We start from the raw sequence: 22,971 nt of genomic DNA, 5'->3' as shown, positions 1-22,971 counted from the left end.
GAGAGTGCAACTGTGTTTACCTTTCCGCAAAGCAATGGGAAGATCAAGGTCAGAACTTGGAGTTGGGGCTGGGGTGGGATCAACTGCCGGATCTGTCGACGGTGACGAAGCTAGGGGAGGAGCCGATGCCTGATGATGTGTATACACTTGCCGGATAGGTGGTCCTCTCTCAGGTAGATGTGCTGGAGGCAAAGACTGGGTCACGACCAGAACAAGAGGAACGAGATCCTCAACAGGAACTGGAAGAGGGGGTGATGGCAACAAAGAAGAAGAAGTATCCAACCTGGAGAAGAAAGGAACAGACTCAAAAATCTAGTCACATCCAACAGAGGAGAAGTATCTGAGGGGGTGATGACATAGTGAAAGTCTCTATGGGTCTAACTGAAATCCTCCGAAGACGAGCAAACACTTCCTCAAGAGAGGGAAGAGCAGATCCACCTAATATTTGTGCCCTTACGGGTTCATACTCAGATTTTAGCCCTACTAAAAATTTGGCCACATCCAACTGCTCTCTTTCTTGTTGCTGAATTTTGACATCAGGTGTAAGAGGATGATAAACAGTCAACTCATTTCGTAAGTTTCTCATACTGGCATAATAGTCCTCAAGACTCTGATTCCCTTGTTGCAGATTCAAGTACTCTTGGTACAGTTGGTAAACCCTAGTAGTGTTATCTTGTCCAGAATATAGTTTCCTTGCATGATCCCGGACTTCCTTGGCTGTATCTAAAAACATGAAGTTCACACTAATTTTGGACTCCATGCTGTTCCATAGCCAAGTCATAATTTGAGCATCCTCCTGCTCCCATTCATCATATCCCGGAGAATCAATTGAGGGTTTATCTTCCCTCACATGTTTCACTTTCTTTTTGGCTTTCAGGAAAACTTCAGCAGACTTGGCCCAAGGGATATAATTCTCACCATTCAGTTTTATAGAGGTCATCTGCGCATTCAGATAATCAGAAGGCGCCACCACACTTGATTTGTATTCACTGCTGTCTCCCATGACTGCACAAAAAAACAGTGGGAGGTTGTACCACTAAATTGTTACTCTACTGCCCTAATAAATCACCACACTCCACACGAATGACTGAACACCACTAGGGTTCCTAGTACTAGGTTTCAGCAGCAACACTCACAACTATTCACCACTGTTTCAGCAATAATATTCACAACTGTTCACCACTTTTAGCAACAACACTACTGTTGCCATTTACTGTCAGCACTAGAAACCCTAACAACACACATCACGAATAATATTTTCAGTTCTGCAACATATAAAAGAAACTTGCTACATACCACAACTTAGTTCGAAGATCATGTACCTGTCGAGTAGAGAGTACCAAGTCTGCACTGTCACCATCACAAAACCAGCCCTATTTGAATTGCGAGTAGAGGGTTCTCTACCAACCACACAAAACCACAATGACTGCACTCATTGGAGGCATGGAAACCCCCCAAAGGAGAAAACGACCAGTCCTTTTCTTCATTTCTGGAAAACTCTCTAAATATCAATGAGAATTCTGCAAAACCCTAGAGAGGAATGCGCAGAACAGAGAGAAAAGGAGACAACTGATCTGAACTGATTATCGTGGCTCTGATACCATGATAAAACTCAGATTAGATGTTCATATATGTTCAGATCAGAAGAAAGAGAAGGAAAAGAGAGAGAGAAGGAGAAGGAGAAAGAGAAGAAAAAGAAGGAGAAAAATCACAACCGAACTAGAGAGAAAAATCTCAAAACCTCTAGTCGGCCCTTCTTTCATTTATACTCTTCTAAGATATACAAGGATTACCATTGTGCCCTCACTTAAGTGAGGGCCACATCAGCAGAGCAATACATATATAACTAAACATAAAAGGACTGTACTACCCTTGTACAGCCGACTCTAACACTTTGCAACAATACTATGTGGTAGAAGGTGTTGAGATCCGAAGAAAGAAGAATGGGAAGTGCAGGTTTACTGGTGTTTGTTCTAACAATGAATGTAACTGGAGGATACATGCATCCCTCAGTCATGATGGGGGTAGCTTCATTGTGAAGACTCTCTATGACACACACATACTTATTTGAGGGTGACAACAAAAAGGGAGGCAACTAGTACCTGGCTGTCCACCAAGATTGAGGGGTTTTTAAGGGCTGATACTAGCATGTCAGTCCATGTCCTTAGATCTGAGATCAGACGGCTCTATGGAATAGAAGCTTCGTGGAGGAAAATACATAGAGCTCAACTAAAAGCCATTGATAGGACTAGGGGATCTTTGGTTGAATCATATGCAAGGCTGTCCCAATATTGCACAACTTTATTGATAAGCAACCCCAGATCTGTTGTTAAGCTACATGCTCCATTGCCCATAACAGATGGCACACTTGGCATCTTTAAGAGAGTTTTCATATGCCTTGTAGGACCAAAGAATGGTTTCTTGGAGGGTTGTAGGAAAAATGTTGGATTAGATGTTTGCCATACTAGGACTAGTGCAATAGGAGGAGTAATACTCTGTTGTAGGCCTTGGTGGGAATAATGGCATATTCCCTATTGCTTATTCTGTTGTAGAGGCCGAGAACAAGGAAAGCTGGTTGTGGTTCTTGAATGAGTTGAAAGATGCTTTGGGTATTGGTGACCCACACAGATGGACTTTTATGTTAGATAGAAAGGTGTGTATATTAAAAATTGATTGTATTTGTTGTTTGATTGGATTGTGTATACATTTAGCATTAACAAACCCATTGGTTATTGGCAAGGTATAGTTGATGGTGTTTCGGTTTGCATGCCTAGTACAAACCATCGCTTCTGCTTGCGACACTTGTACAACATCTTCAAGAAAACATTTAAGGGAAAGGCATTGAAGGGTGCTGTTTGGGCTTCTGGGAAATCTTACACATGGTTTGATTTTAACCACTATATGGCAGTTGTTAAGAGATGCTCCAAAGATGTGTATGACTGGCTTTGTAGAGTCTCCCCTGACACATGGTCCATACATGGGTTTGAGGTTTGACCCCATAGTTAAGTCGGATGACATAACAAACAATTGGACCGAGTCATTTAACTCATGGATTGGGGAGGCTAGAACAATGGCAGTTGTTGAAATGTTGAAGGATATAAGAAAAAGGTGGATGTATCAGATCTTTGAGAGATATGAGATTGCTGAAGCACACGAGGCTGAGCTAATGCCAAATGTGCAGTCAATCATTGATAGAAGGAGGAGGGAAGCTAGGTAATGTCTAATTAGAAAACATATTCGTTAATTCCCCTTTTACTTGTATTTTCTTGATTAATTTACTATACATGATCATTATTGTATAATGTACTTGCAGGTCAATTAGGGTTTTTCAATCCGGGCAATATGAGTACCAAACATCAGGGGCCGATTTGGTGGAGAATGTCATAAAGATGGATGCCAAAACATGCACTTGTAGAGTTTGGGACATTTGTGGCATCCCCTATGCTCATGCACTTGCAGTGCTGACTTATAAAAAGGGCAGAGTGGAGGAATTGTGTGACAAAGCTTTTCACAAGGCCACAAATGTGAGGGTATATAGCCACTTTGTGCATGCTCTACCTGGACAGAAATATTGGGCATATGTTGATCACCATTCGGTTAGATCTCCAATCAGCAGAAGAAGAGAAGAAGATGAAGTAGGACGATCCTATCGTGTCCCACTAAAGCATAAGACTGTTAGGTGTTCAATCTGTAATGGATATGGGCACAATATGAGGAACTGTCGTGCTGCTCCCCCCAGTACCAGCAATACAACTGCAGAGGTAATCTTCTCTAAGCAGCAGCAAACAAGAACAGTTTCAAATTGGGGAGTGACCACTGAAATTAAGTGTTTATATGTTAGTTTTCTTATTCAAAGAAAAAGTTTAGTGATCACTCCCTAGAAACCTGAATATGATGATTAGTGAATGTGTTTTTGATGGTGTAGAGCATTTATTCTATAGGTACCTCATGAATAGGGTGGTTAGTGAATGTGTTTCCTCCAGAAACTTGAAACTTCCCTGATCTTGTTGGGCCAAATGGATCAGGCAAATTGGGAACAGGAGCCAGTGGAAACTTCCCTCATTTGTGTAGATGTTGGCAGTTTTTCTCATTGACTGTTGTGTTGTCTTTGAACATTCTTAAGAGGTTCTGAAGCCATCCACTGATGAAGATGGATGGGGTTGGATCCCCATTTCTGGTTCAGCTGGAGGGCAGCCCTGATGAGTGGATGTTGTATTACAGAGGTGTTTGGAAAGAGGACAGGATTTCATGTCTAAGCCATATCAGCTGAAGATTATGTTTTTCTCTCGTCTATATAAAACTTGAAACAGAAACTGATTCTTTGTTAATTTTCGTTTAACCAATTAGTTACTATGTTTACACAATTGGTCGTCTTGTTTATGAAGTGGCTATTTGTAATTGCACTTTTTTTAGCTGCCTGTAACTTGTACACTGAATCAAAAGCTGATGTGCATCTTGTTGATCTACATTGGCCATTGAGGTAGGTGGTCTGTCTTGTTTTAACTGTGTTGTTCTGTTTGTCTGATTAGGTAGTAATTCATGGTTGTTAATGGTAGCAATTCAATAACACCCTGACTACATAAGCATATAATCATTTTTGCACTTACTACTATTGAAGCTGGTGTCACATGGAATGGAACATAGATACCTTGTATATAATAATATAAATGATCAAAATATCCAATTTTTACACTTATTACAACAAATACTGTACACATGGAATGGAACATAGATACCTTGTATACAATAATATAAATGATCAAAATATCCAATTTTTGCACTTATTACAACAAATACTGGTGCATATCTAAAATTTGGTGACAGGGGTAAGGGGACTAGCATGTTGCCCACTCAAAATTTGAGGGAAAACAAAAACTATCATTACAAGTTTATTAATCATATATGGTTGGAGTAAAAGAACTAGTTTAGGTTGACACAGTAACAAGTTTCCTGTTGGATGAATTTCACTTTGAAGTAGATGTGGTTGAGACTGGTGAGAACTAATGGATCTTTGTGACAATGGCAAAACAAGAGTTGTGGTCAGAGCAGATCTTATTTTGATAAAAGGGGGTACAACCCTAGTTAAAATGGCCATTACCCAATGTTGGTCCCAGCCATTACCAAAGTACTAATGTTTAAATGTATAAATGTAGGTGCAAAGGCCTAATCCTGAACAACGACAACCTGAAGCTGACCGAATGGTTAGAAGGAAAAGTGTTATTTGTCAGAAAGGGGGGGGGGGAGTACCCATACTCTTCAGAGCACATGTGAGGTGGCCTCTTCTTCCTTAGCAACCCCTATTCCACCAACATATAAAGTAGGTTCTTCATCGGGTGCAGGCACTAGTCATAGCAGGTTTGGTGTTACAAGAGGAAGGGCTATCAATCCTAGAAGGGGTGGTAGGGGGAGTGTGAACCATCCAAACTTGGAAGCTCCCCCATCTGCCAGATAGGTTTGTCAATACCTTGGTTGTTATTGCAGTATGTAGTTTGAATGAATCAGCATGGGTGGTATAGTGAAATTAAGCTATCTGACAAGCCTTTATTAATTTGTATGCAGTCTGAACAACCCAGGAGGGGTGGTAGAGGAAGGTTGCACCATCCACCCACTAGCCCACTAGGCAACCCTGCTTGATATGGATAAATGTCTGATGATCAGTACCCATATATATGTATGTATATGATGATTGTCCAATGGGAGATTGACATCCCATTCTTACAGTTCAATGTAGACAATATATTGCATATCTTGCCTTTTGAGTTGAGAAATCAGAGTTCATGTCTGATGAATAGATTATGTTAGGTGTATACATCCCATTTGATGTTTGAATGTTGAACAAATTAGTCAGAGTTCATGTCTGCATACCAATCTGATTCATTGTTCTGAATGTTTGAGTCTGGCACATGGATATGTAGAGATAGATGGATGGTGTTCTGAATGTTTCTGAGTGCTTCAGTCTGGTTAAATATGCTCTCTCCTTAAATATGTTTTGTCTTTCTTATCTCTTTTGAAAATTTGAAACCAGGCTGTAACAGTTTTCAGTCAGGATACTTGAACTGTAATAGAGAAGTCCTCTGAGCCAACAAACTCAAGGGTGACTCCTAATGTTTAAGTTACTTAAGGGCTGAATCAGGATCTCTTCTAACTACTTCTACAGCAATATCTATGAATATAGCAAGACAAACCACAATGAGTTTTGTTCCTTAACTTCTGTCATCTGTGGCACAAACTTTAACAGGCAGGATACTTTAACAGAGTTGGTTACAAACTTCTGATGAGTTTTGTTCCTTAAATTCTGATGAGCTTCCTTGACTTAATGAGCTTTAACAGAGTTAGTCACAAACTCAAAGAGTCTTGTGACTTCTATTAACAGGCATAACCTCTTTTGATACAGGAATGGTGTCGATGCTTTTTCTAAGAAGGCAACTATTGCTTTGTTAATAGAGAAAGATAGAATCAGCAAATATGATTTATTCCCACATCTTTAATTTCTTAAAAATCATTTTACCTACTTCACCTGAATTGTAACTACTACATCTTCTACCCATTGATCCTCTTTCCTTTCTTGTATAACAATTGTCTGTCCACTTGCATGCATAGAGCTGTACAAAATCAATAAACTGTAAATCTAGCATTATGTTTTAGGTCAAGAATCATTTCATGATGTACTAAAAGGTTTCATTCATGTTTCATGACAAAGGCTTGTGAATAATATCAATACAGAGAGACATGTAAATTAACAGCAACACCAGTATAAGGGATTGATTCTTTTGCTGTGTCAGTTTCACAGGTATAATGCCATGCAATTTTTCTTTTTTTTTTTATTTTTACTTTATAATGCATGATAAGAATGCACATATTCAAATGGGTTTTCTATAATTATTTGATAAACATAAAGGAAATATTTTCCATGTTGATCTACAGGAATGATAATTATGCCATGCCAAATCAAGATGCCCTTCTACAAGTCATGGCTTATGACCACGAAATCTATGTATTAAATATCCAAAGACAAAAAAAAGGGAAAAACAAACGGTAGCAGTAGTAATTTTGTTGGATTCTGATAAACTCCAACCTAAACCAGCCATGGTTGGTTAAAAGGCAAACACATATAGGGGCACAAATACATAGGGGTATTTCACATGCTAAAAGGGGCTCCCACCTTAACTGTTCCCATCATGTCATTGATGTTTATGGAGGTTAAATCCACATTTCATAATTAACTAGTGAATCTGACGATCTCTCTTCAGGGTTTCATTCCAGCACATAAGGTAAAAAAATACTGTTGATATTCACTTGATATGTACGGAGCAGAATTCATTTTTACAGCAAAATTCCATCTTTAGTATCAAGATAAAACTATTGGATTATTTATCAAAAATGAGATAAACAATTGGATTTACTCTACTGATTTGGAGTACGATGTGTAACTAATTCAATCCTGTATCCTGGCTGAAAAGTGAAATGAAGCTATTGGATTTACTCTACTGATTTGGAGTATGATGTATAGTTAATTCAATACTGCATCCTGGCTATAAAGTGAATTGAAACTATTAAAAACCTACGTTAGAAACAAACTTTTGCAGTCTTTTGTAATGGTTAAGGGTATCAAATAATACCAAGTTAACATGCAGCTATAGTTCAGATTTCTAAGGACAAAATTCCTTTTTGTATTACAATCCCTATGAGAGGATACAAGACGGCCTATGAGATGTATGAGTATCTTGAGAAAGTATATCGACAATCAAATACCTCTAGACAGTACCAGATAGAGGTTGGTATCTTCTCATACTATCAGGGAGAAAGGAAGGTCCGGGAGTACTATGCATGGTTTATTAACCTCTTAGATAGAGTATGAGTTAGTACACATGGGAAAGGATTCTTCGGAATGTTGCGTGAAGTATATGAAGGAACACTTTGATAGAAGGAAGATTATGCATTTCTTAATGCGTCTTAGGCCTAAGTTTGACGTTGTCAGATCTAATATCCTAAGTCGAGGAACACTTCCTGACTTAGATACTATTTTTGGGGAAATTTTGAGAGCTGAAACCAAATTTACTACTCTGGACAGGAGAAAAAATTCCAGCATTGATACTGTTTTCCTGGCAACAAAACCAAAGGGGAAGGACTTCTCTAAAGTACAGTGCTATGAATGTAAGGAGTTTGGGCACGCTGTCTCTCATTGCAAGAAAAAGAATACATGCACTTATTGCAAGCAGTTCGGCCATATCATTACTGAATGCCCTATTTGGCCTCAGAAAAGCGGTGGATCAAATCAGAAGAAAGGAAGCTACAAGGCCTATCAGATTGCTATAGATGGATCATATGCCTCATCCTTCATCACATTTGTGGTTGGCCAAATGACACTTCTGGTGGCATGTCTTAAGAATGGATTCAACAACTCATGTCCTCGGTCATCTCTTCAGCCTTCTCTGCAACTAATCTGTCTGGTAAGTCACCGACCTATTGTCCTTCACCAAATCACCTATAGTATATTGACTTAGGAGCCTCTAACCATATGACAAGGGCCACACTCAGTCAATATCCCAAATCCCATCTTCCCAATAAACACATTGTCACTGCTAATGGTGAAAAATTAGATATACTTGAATGTAATGATTTGTATTTATCTACTTCTAAGTCATCTCCGTTTCATTTATCCAAAACATTATTTGTACCCAAGCTCACCACCAATTTGATTTCTGCTGGCCAACTTGTGAAAAATTAGATATACTTGAATGTAATGATTTGTATTTATCTACTTCTAAGTCATCTCCGTTTCATTTATCCAAAACATTATTTGTACCCAAGCTCACCACCAATTTGATTTCTGCTGGTCAACTTGTAGAGGAAGGTAACATTGTATCATTCACTTCTGATGGCTGTTTGATATAGGACCGACAAATTAGGGAGGTGAAGGGGAAGGGGCATAGGCTGGGATGACTATTTGCTTTGGAGTTTGAGAAGAATAAGGCTGCACCCGTTTCTACTTCTTGTTTGCTTTCTATTACTTATGGTTTTGAGTCTTTTAATTGTAATAATGATTGGCAGTTGTGGCATAAATACTTATGGTTTTGAGTCTTTTAATCAAGTTTCTAAGAAACTTGATTAATTATTTGCTTCCAATAGTTTACTTGTTTCTGCTATTTCCTTTAAGAATGTTAATAAAGATTGCATTATTTGTGGTTTATGTAAGAGTCATATTTTACCTTTTCCTTCGCACTCTGAACATGCTATAGTTATTTTTCATTTAATACATAGTGATGTTTAGTCGTCTCTTGTTGTTTCACGGTTGGGTTATAAGTACTTTGTAACCTTTATTGATGACTGCACCTGTTTCACTTGGCTTTATTTTCTTTGAAAGAAATATGAAGTTTACTCTGTATTTTAAGCACTTTCATGCTTATGTTTATACCTAATTTGATGCTCGGATATGTGTGCTACGATCAGATTCAGGGGGAGAGAATTTTGATGGGGATTTCCAAACTTACTTAAAACAACATGGAATTCAATCTCAAAAATCCTATCCAGGCATCCCACAACAAAATGGGGTAGTAGAAAGAAAGAATTGACATATTTTGAGTGTAGTTAGAACACTTCTACAAGATTCCCATGTACCCACTTGGTTTTGGGTGGAGGTGGCCAGCACTGTTGTGTATTTCATAAATCGCCTTCCTTTGTTTGTTTTAAATAATTCTTCTCCTTTCCAATCTCTCTTCCATAAACCTCCAGATTTATCTATGCTCAGGGTTTTTAGTTGTGCTTGTTTTGTTCACCTTCCACCTCATGAATGCACAAAGTTAACTACACAAGTGGCTTTGTGTGCCTTTATGGGGTACAATTTTGAATATAAAGGATTCCTTTGCTATGATCCTTCGGGCCGACGTATTCGAATCTCTCGTAATGTAGTTTTTCTTGAGAGTGTCTTTTTTTGAACATATTGTAAAATTCTCAGCTCCTTCCACTTGTCGCACAGTTTTGACTCTACAGGTACCTCAAGCATACCAATGCCACCTTTGCAGCAACTTTAGACCTACTTCAGGAAGCAACGGTCTTCAGTCTCAATGCCCCCCTTCACTCCACCACCAACTCCTTATCCAGTCACTCCAATTGCACCAATAAGTGCACCTGATCCTCCCCTTGAACCTACTTTATGTCATTCTTCTATAATTTCTCGCCCACTTGACTGTTATGGTCTTTCACTGGACCATAGCTCCTCTGCTGTTTTATCTATCACAGACATTCCTAGATCTTACCGGTAGGCTATAGCAGAACCACATTGGAAAGATACCATGGATTTTGAGATCTAAGCCCTTCTTGAAAATGACACTTGGGACTTGGTCAAAGCTCCACCTGAGACATCTCTTATAGGGATCTGATGGGTCTACTCTATGAAACTGAAATCTGATGAGAGCCTAGATACATACAAGGCTAGGTTGGTTGCACAAGGCTACAAACAGGAATATGAGATAGACTATGAGAAGACCTTTGCTCCTGTAGCAAAAACGACCACCGTACGACTTTTGATGGCTATATCTATAGCCAAAGAATGGACAATCCATCGGATGGATGTAAAAAATGCATTCCTTCATAGGGAGTTGAAGGAGACAATCTATATGAAGCCCCCTCATGGATATTGTATAGACCCACAACTTGTTTATCATCTAAAGAAGTCACTCTATGGTTTGAAGCAAGCTCCTATAGCCTGGTTTGAGAAGTTAGATCTATTATCACTGATGTAGGATTTATCTAGAGTTCTTTAGATTATTCTTTATTCACTTTAAGGCAAAATAAGGGAGTGATGATCTTACTTCTTTATGTTGATGATATACTCATTATAGGGGATGATGTAGAAGGAATTGATGAGCTGCAATAGTTACTCAGTGAATCCTTTAAGATAAAGGACTTGGGGCCTCTGACATATTTCTTGGGGCTTGAAGTGAGCCAAAACTCTCGGGGCTATTTTGTTAACCAACAAAAGTATGCGTCTGATTTGGTTAAACTGGCCAATCTTAGTGATTCGAAGATTGTGGACACCACACTAGAACTGAATTTGAAACTTAGCAAAGATGATGGTTCTCTCCTTGAAGATCCTACCCTTTATCGTCAACTAGTGGGCAGTTTAATCTATCTCACCATGACTTGGCCAGATATACCATATGTAGTTCAATTGGTGAGCCAGTTTGTGTCTTCTCCAAGACAACCTCACTTATTTGTAGTTCATCAGATCATTAGATATGTGTGCACCTAATCATATGGGACATTTTTCTCTTCATCCTCCATTAACCTTATGGCTTATGTAGATGCTGATTGGGCTGGATGCCTTGACACCCGATGGTCCACTACCGACTGGTGTGTATTCTTTGGCGACTCTCTTATCTCGTGGAAGTGCAAGAAACAACCTACTGTATCAAAATCTTCCATTGAAGCTGAATACAAAGCCATGTCTTCCGTGTGTAGTGAAATCATATGGTTCCAGTCTCTTCTACTTGACATACCTAATGAACCATCACCGTTTGTTCCTCTCTATGTAGACAATGTCATTGCAATCAAAATTACCTCCAATCCTGTCTTCCATGAGTGCACCAAACACATAGAAGTCGATTGCCACTTCATTCACGATCTCCTTCTTGAGGGTATTATATCTCTTCCTCATGTCTCCTTCGGGCTCCAACTGGCAGACCTGTTGAATAAAGCAATGACTTGGGCTCGGCATCTATTTCTCATGGACAAACTGATGCTTATTCCTATGCATCGGTTTGAGGGGGAGTGTAGAGATCTAGCTGCAGGGCTATTTTGTACTTCTTTTGTTGTACATCTATTTTGTGTACTCTTTCTTTTGTAAACTAAGGGCAGATTTGCCCTTTTACTTTCTTTAATATAAATTTCTTTTAGGGTGTCGACAATCACTAAGTGACACACCTACCAATCTGCTGTGTTCTCTTCTCTCTCTCTCTCTCTCTCTCTCTCTCTCTCTCTCTCTCTCTTTTTGATTTGATTCTGACACCCGGAGGCATCAATAGATGTAGAAGGCATCTAATCCATTTGCTAAATATCCCGTCTTGAATTACCATCACTGGCCATTGCATGATTTGCCCAAGTTGAAGGTGGGCCATGTAAATCATAACAAAAATTGATAGTGTGCCCTTGAATACCACAATGTGTATACCTCCTCGGACCATTACTACGTCCTATGCCATAAGCTCCCCCTGAATCTCGGCCTCCAATACGTCCACCTCCAATACGTCCACCACCACAACTATACATGGGTGCACCACCAGGGGCGGGGCCATGGCCCCCCTATGCCTTGAAAATCCCTACAATACCCATTTTAATTTTACCTATATTTTGGTCCCCTACCTATATTTACTAACTTTTGGCCCCCTATCCATGTTTATTACATTTTGGCCCCCCTCAAAAGAAAATCCTAGCTCCGCCCTTGTTCACCACCACTACTATGACCATACATGGGTCCACGACCACCACTGCGACTAGGCTGAACTCCCCGAGCTCCACCTCTAACTCCACGGCCTCCCCCTCTTGTCACTGCAATGGTAGACATATCAGAGATGTTAGAGTTCTCTATAGGTCCAACAAAAATCCTTCGGAGATAGGAAAACACCTCTTCTAGAGAGGGAAGAGCTGACCCACCTAGTATCTGTTCTCTCACCGGTTCATATTCAGGTTTCAGTCCTACTAAAAATCTGGTTACATTGTGTTTCTCTCTTTGTTGTTGCTGAGTCTTAACATTAGAAGTGAGGGGACGGTACACATTCAACTCATTATGAAGATTCCTTATGCAAGCATAGTATTCCTCAAGAATTTGATTTCCCTGTTGCAGAATAAAGTACTCCTGATAAAGCTGATACACTCTAGTAGTATTGTCTTGTCCAGAGTACAGCTTCTTGGCATGGTCCCAAATCTCGTAGGCTGTATCTAAGAACATAAAATTCACACTAATCTTGGGTTCCATACTATTCCATAACCATGTCATAATTTGTGCATCTTCTTGTTCCCAATCACTATATTCTTGAGAATCAACGGGAGGTTTTTGTTTTCTTACATGCTTCACCTTCTTCTTAGCCCTAAGAAAGACCTCTATAGATTTCACCCAAGGCACATAATTCTCACCATTCAATTTGATAGAAGCTATCTGAACATTTAGGTAATTAGGGGGAACCACTCCCACATCTGATTTTTTTTTTTTTTTATTCTTTTCACTCACTTGTATGTCACATGCCTAATTCACTTCTTACCACACTACACACTAGTAACAGTTAATTTCCTTTTTTCACTCACTAGTTTGCCACACCACCCAGTTTACTTTTCACACACTGCACTCTAGTGACAGGTTATTGCTGAAGGCACCTACTGTCACAGTTTTCAGCAATAACAATCACTGGTATCCGCAAAACTACTTGAATACACACCACAAACATAGCAACTCACCAACCACTCGATTCACACTGAAACCCCCATACAGCCCACTTAATTTGATCAACAAAAAACCAACCCGTACTCAACTGTCCACTGCACCACCTGAAACAGCCCTCTTCGAATCATCGATTAGAGGGCTTCCTACAAACCACCACAAACAACCACTAAACCACAAACCAGAGGCATGAAAACCTCCAAAAGGGAAGGGTGACCACTCTTTTTCAGCCCTTTTTCTTATCTCTAACAGATGATGAAGAAATTTGGAAAACCCTAGGCTGAATGGCGATGGAACAGAATTCTGGGCAGATCTGAAATTGTCACAGTGGCTCGGATACTGTGATAAAACTTAGATCTGAACCAGAATTAGTTTGTTAATAATAGAGAAGAAAGAAGAGAGAAGAGGGCAGAAGAGAAGAGAAGAGAAGAGAAGAGAAGAGAAGAGAAGGAGAAACGGCCAGTTCAAACTAGAGAGGAAAAATCACTCTCTCTAGTCGGCCAGATTTATATTTATAGTTTTCTATAATAAACAGAATAACTGTTATGCCCCTACTTAAGTATGCGACACATCACTCAACTTAAACATTACACCTCACACCAACAATAAATGAAAAGACCAAACTGCCCCTATACAGTTGACACTAACAGCGACAACCAAGTTACAGTCCACATTTCTTTCTATCCAGTTTTTCATGAGAGAACAAAACATATAGAAATTGATTGTTACTTTGTGAGAGAGAAGGTACTCAGTGGAGTGATAAGTACTGCATATGTTAACATAAGAAGTCAATGGGCAGACTTGTTCACCAAAGGGTTGAGTTGGGGAAGAGTGGACTACATATGTAACAAGGTAGGACTATATAACATATACTCACCAGCTTGAGGGGGAGTGTTAGTGTTGGCTGTACAGGGCAGTTTGGTCCTTTTATTTATATTGGGAGTGAGGTGTAATGTTTGACTTGAATGATGTGTCCCATACTTAAGTAGGGGCATAACATTAGTTGTGTTTTATGTTAGTAAACTATAAATATATCAACTTGGCCGACTAGAGAGATTTTTCTCTCTTGTTCAAACCAGTTTTTCCTTCCCCTCTCTTCTCTTCTCTTCCTCTTCCTATTCTCTCTCATTCAATCTCTTTCTACTGTTGTTCTTAATCTAATACTAGTGCAGATCTGAATTTTATCAGTCTCTCTATACTGTGGAGTTAGAGATGCAGATTATCTTTAGTATTGTTAAGTTCGAACCTGAAGCTTCTCTCTTTTGATTTTTCATCCTCCAAAAGAAAGAGGTAAAGAAATAGTGGCAGCAGCAATGGGTGGCATCTCTCAGGTCAATCTAGAGACCAAGCCAGTGAAGGATACTATGGCTTTGGTTTCAGAGTTATGTATTTACTTCTATACACTTGGATCAATGTATGGCACTGGAAGCAGTATCTCCATCAAGGTCCATGATGACTTGATTCCCAAACTCAACAGCTCATTGTTATGCCCCCCTCCTGGTGCTTCTATACACTTGGATCAATGTATGACACTGGAAGCAGTATCTCCATCAAGGTCCATGATGACTTGATTCCCAAACTCAACAGCTCATTTTTATGTCCCCCTCCTGGTGCTTCTATACACTTGGATCAATGTATGGCACTGGAAGCAGTATCTCCATTAAGGACCATGATGACTTGATTCCCAAACTCAACAGCTCATTGTTATGTTCCCCTCCTGGTGCTTCTATACACTTGGATCAATGTCTGGCACTGGAAGCAGTATCTCCATCAAGGTCCATGATGACTTGATTCCCAAACTCAACAGCTCATTGTTATGCCCCCCTCCTGGTGCTTCTAACTTTCCTCCCTCACCATTGCTTTTGTTTTAAGATCACTTTTTATTTTATTTATTTTCTAATATCATTTGATTTTTGTTTTCTTGTTCTGTACGAGTAGGTGCCCAGAAGGAAAGAATGATTCCTGGGGACATGTTCTTTCTTCAGGTGGGTCTATTCTTTCTGCCCCTTCTAAGTTTTATTCCTACAAATTGCCAAGTTGTGTCAACTGTGATCCCCTTTCATGAAGGTTTGTGCTACCCTCGGCTTTCTTATCTATTTATTTATTTGTTCTGTGTTTGATTGACTCTGAACTGTTACAATGAGAGGATTATCTTGAATGCTAATCTAGTGAAGAATTTTAGGTTATGGTAGTTTACTTTCTAGCATTGTTGTCTATTAGAGCAAATGAGATGCCATTTCATCATTTCAAAATGATAGTAGGAGCTTGTAATATGACACTGAAGCTTTGTTTTATTAGACAGCATGGCAAACATAAGTTAGAGAATGGGGATTTACCATAGAATGCAGGGTTTTGGATTGATGATGAGATTTATGATGATTTTATGTCCTCGTCTGTAGATGTGGTTTTAACTTAATGGTTGTAAATCACTTAGCCAGACATTTTGGAATGGTTGATATATTCAGTGGAATTGCCCAAGCTCTGGTTGCAAATTTCGATTACTTTTACTCTTTTAGATTGAATTGATGACATCCAAATCTTAGATCAGTGAAGTAGCTAGCAAGATCCACATTACCAAAGATGCAAAATAAGTTTCTTTTTCATAGGGTGGCAAAAATATTTCTGATTTTATTGATTCCATCTGGAATCCTGTGATGTGGTTGGTCAAGCTGGAGAGATAAGTTGAATTCCACCCAAGATAGAGAAATCAAATTACTATTTCACTGAAGATTTAAAATATGCAAGAAAGGGATTTCAGAATGACTACCTTGTAGGTTTGTACCTTCTGTAAGGATTTCAATTCCACACTAATTGTTTAATGTTCTTCTTTACATTCTGCTCAATTATGGAATTTGCCCCTCATCCAACAAACACAAATAGCAAAGTGATATTATGGGAGAATAATTCCTTCTCCACCATTCAACTCCTCCAATCTGATGGCAGCCCTCGATTTTCTTGTCTTCCAGCTGTTATCATTAAAATTGCAGATCTTCTTTGCAAACAAGAAGTTTTTTTAATCAGCTTGCAACAAGAATATTTCATTGCTAATTTCCTTCAGATGATACTGTGATGGTCATCGGATCTTTTTCCTACTGCAGGCTTATGACAGCACAATACTGGGAAGTGGGAGAGCTATTATTCACAGCCATGGGATAGAGTCTTGCCTTGTAACAATAATCAATCCCTTCTCAAAGGAGTTCCAAGCAATTATCTACAGTTGGCTAATTGTCATTTTTGAGTGAAAAGTTCAATCTTTTTTTTATTCGTCATGTATTCTTAATTCAATGTGTGCCTTCCCCTTTTCTGCCCTTTGTTTTCTGTTTCTGCCTTTCTGTTTCAACCTGACTTGAGTACTTACTGGGTCTCATGAGTTCAATACCATTTATGTCTGGAAAATGAATGTATATTCTGTTTGATATCATTTACATTCTTTATTTTGAAGCACTCCTTTCGCCTTTTTATTTGGATCTCTATCTATTTTTTCAGATATAAAGTTTCAGGTGTTCTATTTACTAATTACTCATCCAGTTGATTTTTCAGATCACTCACATATAGATCATAAAAGGAATTCAAGGACATGGTTATCCATCCTGGCAAGATTATTTCCAACTGAGCCTCCTTGAACCCCTTAGACTAGTTGCTACTCCAGTCTATGATATCTACAGGGTGTTTGGCAAGGATGCGTTTTCACAAATGACTCATTGCACCATCTTGCAGCATTTCTGCAGAATTGAGAATGAAAAACACTTGGTATTGCAGACTTCAAAACCAAGATGAAAATTTTGAATCAGACTTGTCAACTGGAGAAACTGTTTGCATTATCTAGTCTAGCCATGGTTCAATTGTACAAACAACAGTTTTAACTTTGCAATTGTTTCCAATAATGGGATCGGTTCAATATGGGGTTGGACTGCTGGTTGAATTGGCTTGTACTGAGTTGGTGTTTCTTCCTGGTTTGGTTAGAATTTGGTTCTATATAAGTAATTCATCTTTAAATTGCTTAAAAATTAGTTATACAATTTACTAAAAACAGTAAAGCTAATATGCTTGGAAGTTGTGCTTGCTTGATTATATGATATTGGGTTTTGAGGTTGTATGTGATGTAGCTTCCATGTATTTTAGATGCCAATATCAGCAATGAATGCTCCGTGTTAATCACTACTCGCATTATAGCTCTTAATTTAGGCGGTTAAGTAGTTGTATTAGCATTTATTATATTATGCTTCTTAGCCAAGGGCCATAACAGATAGCTAGGACCAACATTGGGTAATGTCCTTATAATATGCTCAATGGCCAAAACATTAAAAATACATGTATACTAGTTTTATGCATATTCCAGTAGTTTCCATACGGCATATTAGTTTTTTTTTGGTTTACTTCATAGTGAAAATACTATCCTCAAATTCTCTTTCCTTTTAATCTCTAGGTATTGTTTAGGGGTTTGTCATTTTTGTTAGCTTTGACTTGTTGATATTTGCCTACTAATCCATGTTTCAGGTTTGGAAGTTATAATTTCCATTCAACCAGAAAATAGACCTCTCAATCATGAGTTCAAAACGATCGGGTCCTTTTTTGGAAATTTGAGACAAATATGATCTTCTGTAATGTTATTAACAGTGGAAATTTGGCTTGAGAAGTACGTAAATAAACAAACAACCCTGGATAAGCTTAAAAAAATTTTTGGATCTTAACCAAGTTTCTAGTTTGTATGACCATTTTTGTCACCATGGTCAACAAATGCATCCAAGGGGGGAAAGAGAATGTATATGATGATGCCCCCTTAAAGATGCAGTACAGATCAATATGAAGGATGGAGTTCAGCACCACCGACATTCTGAATGTTCTGCGGCAAAAGGAGCAGAGGATGTTAGTTATAGTCATTCAAGACGGACAATAATGATTCACCATCCAAGAAACCTCCCCTTAGCCAAAATTTTCCTGCTAGGATTATTGCGACTGTCTGATCCATCAACCGTAGTTATATATATTTATGTATGCACTGTCATGTATTAGCTGATGTTGCAGTTGCTTTTGTTTTGAAAAACAAAATCACATACTGGTGAACACACCTTAATTTGATCCAGAACCTCCTAGAGATCCAACAGGTTGTGAGATTTTCTTGGGTAATTTTTCTCTTTCTTTTTTTTTTCAAAGAAAGCAACCTTTCATTACTTGAGCACATAATTACAAGATATTCCTTCCAGGTTTCATGATCACAAAAAATATTTTCTCATTCAAACCAGAGGTGTTTGCATGAAAAAAAATGATAGGTTGGGAGATTTGAGAAGAAAAAGTGCTTTTACTCTCTACCAAGGAGGTAATATAGTCCTGAATAATGATGTTGACTCTGATGATGGTGAATTGATGGAGGATGTCTAACCATTGTTCATGAAAACTGCCCATTTAATGATCGTCAACCGTTCAATGCCGTACACGAAGTCACAAACCATACCCACACAAAACAAAATAAAAGAGGCCCCCCCCACGTTTTCTGGTCTTGCTGTTTTGGTCTCTCTTTTCAAAGAGTGCAAGACCCATTCCCCACCTTACTTTCTCGTGTCTCCATTCATTAGGAGTTTTTTTTCTAAGTCTTCTTTGAGTCAAAAAGGATACAACTCAAAAGAAAAAAAAAGGTGTCCATGAGTTCCCAAATTCCAAGCTGAAATAAGAAAACTACTATTAAACTACCCCTTTTCCCTTGGAGTTATGAGCTTACAAGGATCATGAGTTTGTTTTTTCCATAGTTCTTAACATCTTTACCAGGTATTGATCTTCAAAACTAGGATAATCCAATAACTGTTGCATTTACTCAGTTCTGAAAAAGATCTTATGCAAGCAAAAAGTAAACCGAAAGTAGACAAAAAAACTAAACCATAAGTAGATTTTACTGTATTCAACATAGCTTGCAGTTGGATTACCTCTGTTCAATTGTCACCCACACCCGGATCTATCTGGGCCAGACTGTGATATCTCTACCTTGCCGTCCATGGCATTCTATGGGATGCCTAAGACAAACTGGTCATGAGAGTTGGCCAGCAAAATGAGCAAGACTGGTCTACCACCTACAACTGTAAGCAGCAGTGGGTAAGATCACGACCCAGGCAGCAGAAACCCATCATTTGGTGGATCCCACCCATGATCTCTGATGTAAAGAAATGGACCCACCAAATACCCTTTATAGCCACACCGTCTACATATACAGGTGTAATTTTCAGAGACCTTTCACAGCAGAGTGAAAAAAAAAATCAGATTGCTATGACGATCCGATCAAGTTGCACTTTGACATGATATCAAATGGTGATTCTCTCAGCCCCATGTGGTTGAGAGAATTGATACTGTTAGACATTTGATAGGGTCTACCGACATGGGTATCCCCCGACATTCTGGCTACACACTCTAGACAGTGCAAATGTGAGTTCTGCAAATTCCCTATCATCCTAGTTTGGCTTGGTCTTCCCATTTCTTGGCCACTTTTCTGCCATGAACACAAAATGGTCAAGATTCCTTGCTCATGCATCCAATTGTCTTGGCAGTTGGCAAGTTCTTGCCATTTGTCAATGGCACAGCAGAATACCATCTCTTTACAGATCTCCACTCCTTGTAATAGAAGTCTTCTTCTATACTCCATAGTTGTATTCCACTTGATAAAATAATGCAACTTAGGTTGGACTAAATTCACATTCACTGCACATAGAATGATAAAATAAGCTCATTTTCCAGTTTCTTCTCTCCTCACCAACTAGTGTGACAAGGGACCCCATAAAATAACATTTTCCTCTTTTGCTCTCTTACCAAGGGCCAATTTGAAAACAAAGACTGCAAATGAAGAGTCTACATTTACGGTACCATTGGATCAATAGGAAAATTTGATAAAAATCATTCACCATTTTTTTTTAAGATTAGAAAAGGAAGAAGGCAAACACAGATTCTTCTCGTGTTGATGGGTCTCATTGACAAACATGCAAAAAGGAAAATGAGAAGAATAGATTATAAAAAGAAGATAAGAAAAGAAATTACAGAAAAAAAAGAAGAAAAAGAAGAAAAAGAAGGGGAAGGATAAGTTTGAGATCAAATTGTACAATTGATACAAGATCTCAATTTTTCTCTGCAGAAAAATCATGACCCATTAATGTTCTCCTCATCAGTTGCGATATGCGCTTACAAAAACTACATCTTTTCAAGAAGAGGAACCTGAAACTCTGGGGGATGTCACCGGAAAGAGCGGCAAAAGCCGGGGCTCGGAGTCTCTTGGAGTCGTAATAGGCGAGGGATGCAAATAGAACCCCTTTTCCGCAATCGCTTTCTCTTCTGCTAAGGAATTACTGATAGAATTGTCGGCATAAGGAGTAGGAGACCTGTTAAACGGGTCTGGGATCAACGGTGTAACCGGGCTGAGAACAAGGGAAGGAAAATCGAGCAGACTAGGTGACAAGATCTCTGGCTTCCGCGGCGAAAACCCAGAATTCTGGATCAACCCAGGCATCAAAGGACTGATCTTCAGATTCTTGAGACTGTTCCTCCTCTCGTAAAGCTTAAATCCTTGTTTCTTCGGGCCGGTCTTCATGGGCGGTATGGGGCTTTTGGATGGTGGGTCGACGGTGGCCTTGGACGCTTGTTTGGCCGTCTCTGATGATCCGGTGAGAATCTGGACTACTTGTTTGAAGGAAGAGGTGTCTGCTTGGATGAAGGTTGTTGGGTACGCATTGGTTTCAGATCTGCATATGGTTTTTGGCGTTAAGGGGAGCTGAACTCCATTGCTATTGCTGCTGCTACTGGTGCTACTGTTGCTGCTGTTGCTGTTTGGGGAGGTTAGGACAGAAGGCTTCTCTCTATCTTGACGTCTTGGAGAATTTTCCATGATGTTTTTGTTTTTCCCTCTCTCTCAGCTTTCTTAGCTCTTCCTTCTTACAGAGTTTTGTAGTTGGACAGACCACAGATATAAAATAAGCAGGGTTTGGGCAGAGAAGAAGAAACAAGAAAGGAGGGGAGGGGGAGTCCGAGGAGAGATGTATGAGTGAAGAACAAGGTTGGATGAGAGAGAGAGGTGATGACACTACTTTATTTTGTTTTCTTTCTCTCTCTTCCTTCTTCCTCTTTCCATCTCTTTTCTTTCTCCTTTTTTACTGTTTTGGTGATTGATTGAAAATGGGTTTTTATGGTTTTTGATTGGGTATGTGGGAAAATGTCCAACGGTTTAAGCAAAATATGATAAGACGCCATTGGCTGTGTTGGAATTTCATGGGTGGGGCTGCATGTGTGCAAGTCGTCAAAAGCTTCAATATTTCCATTGACTTCAGAGCCCTGACGCTGACTCTGCTGTTGGGGACTTGGGGGGTGCACCCCTAGCATTAAAAACCCACATCGGTGGAACAATTCACCATTTGTTTAGACTTTGGACCGGATTAGATAAGATGATCCCTAGATGCTACCGTCTTTGGTTAATTACATTGTTGCCCCTTGACCCCTTTAAATATTAGTGTGGTTCTGCTTCTGCCCTACATGATTGTAGAGGTGTCAATGGACCGGTTTTGGGTTGGATTCATTTAAAACAAAATCAATTTGGATGGGTTGAACGAACCAATAAGACATTGAATCGGATCACTCTAGATTTAAGAGTTTAACGTATTTATTGGATTGGATCTGATCCCATTTGTAATGGATTTATTTTGGATTGGGCCAGGTTTGGATTGGAACCAATCTAAATTAAAACCAATTTAAACTGATTGGATGGTTCAGACATTGAATTAGATTGGTCCAAAATAGTCTAGAGTATTTAGTGGATTGGATTGGATCTGATCCATCTGTAATGGGCTTATTTTGAATTGGGCCAGGTTTGGATTGGAACTAATTTAAATTAAAATCAATTTGAACAGATTGGATGGTCCAAACGTTAAATTGGATTGATCCAAAATGGTCTAGAGTATTCAACGGATTTGATTGGACCTAGTCCATTTGTAATGGATTCATATTGGACCTGGTCCAGACCAATTGACACCCCTACATGAGTACTCTCACCTAAGATGCAAGTCTTAGACACTCCCCTCTTCGAGGGTGGGTTAAGGTTCTTCATGGATAGTTGTCAATGGTGAAGGACTGAGTAGATACAGAGATGGACGGCTGATACTTGGGAACACCAAACCTGCATACAAAGAGAAAAAGAAACAGCTGCACAATATAGGGTTCGAGACACTATCTCTCAAACAAAATGCAAGAGAGAACTGTCAAATCTGGATGGGGCTGAAAATTGGAGGTTGCTTGATCTTCCAAGTTATCTTAATTTGCACACTTTGCTATCTTTCTGATAGCCATATATATAGGTCTTTCCCCAACGTTCATTTCCTTGTTTTGAGGAGGGAACTCAACCAACTTGAACGTTTGGAGGGAAGACCAAGTTAAGGCCTCTCCAGATTGAGACAAATGTCTCATATTGACCAAGGATCTAACCACATGATCATCTAGTCTAGATTGGGTCAAATGGATATCCATTGACCCAATAAGAACTGGAACTTGGATCCAGAATAATCCAACAATATTGGTAT

General features: G+C 39.1%; 2 protein-coding genes across 14 annotated transcripts; one reads left to right on the top strand and one right to left on the bottom strand.

The window, feature by feature from the left end:
- The first annotated feature begins 2,513 nt into the window (after window positions 1-2,513).
- Window positions 2,514-21,344, top strand: LOC104599412 (uncharacterized). 13 transcript variants are annotated; one of them, XR_016074108.1, is made up of 8 exons: window positions 2,514-2,653; window positions 2,747-3,213; window positions 3,314-3,761; window positions 6,701-6,790; window positions 8,072-8,154; window positions 8,259-15,262; window positions 15,371-15,417; window positions 16,531-21,344. XR_016074108.1 is itself a non-coding variant. In XM_010261934.3 (4 exons), the coding sequence occupies exons 2-4, from the start codon at window positions 2,930-2,932 to the stop codon at window positions 16,672-16,674; spliced, it is 876 nt and encodes a 291-aa protein (XP_010260236.1). In that variant the 5' UTR covers window positions 2,514-2,653; window positions 2,747-2,929; the 3' UTR covers window positions 16,675-21,344. The 13 variants fall into 13 exon arrangements, 3 of the variants coding, with proteins under 3 accessions (XP_010260236.1, XP_010260240.1, XP_010260238.1); XR_016074074.1 differs by lacking the exon at window positions 6,701-6,790; XR_016074068.1 differs by lacking the exon at window positions 6,701-6,790 and having other exon boundaries at window positions 8,072-8,450; window positions 14,717-15,262.
- LOC104599410 (VQ motif-containing protein 4) lies at window positions 20,367-21,581 on the bottom strand. Its single transcript, XM_010261932.3, has one exon. The coding sequence runs from the start codon at window positions 21,288-21,290 to the stop codon at window positions 20,610-20,612; it is 681 nt and encodes a 226-aa protein (XP_010260234.1). The 5' UTR covers window positions 21,291-21,581; the 3' UTR covers window positions 20,367-20,609.
- Between the last annotated feature and the right edge of the window lie 1,390 nt (window positions 21,582-22,971).

This window comes from Nelumbo nucifera, chromosome 1, assembly GCF_055504915.1.
Source record: "Nelumbo nucifera cultivar China Antique chromosome 1, China Antique-T2T, whole genome shotgun sequence".
Taxonomy (NCBI): Eukaryota; Viridiplantae; Streptophyta; class Magnoliopsida; order Proteales; family Nelumbonaceae; genus Nelumbo; species Nelumbo nucifera.
The sequence above is the reverse complement of the archived record's forward strand: the minus strand, read 5'-3'. Positions and strand labels throughout refer to the sequence as shown.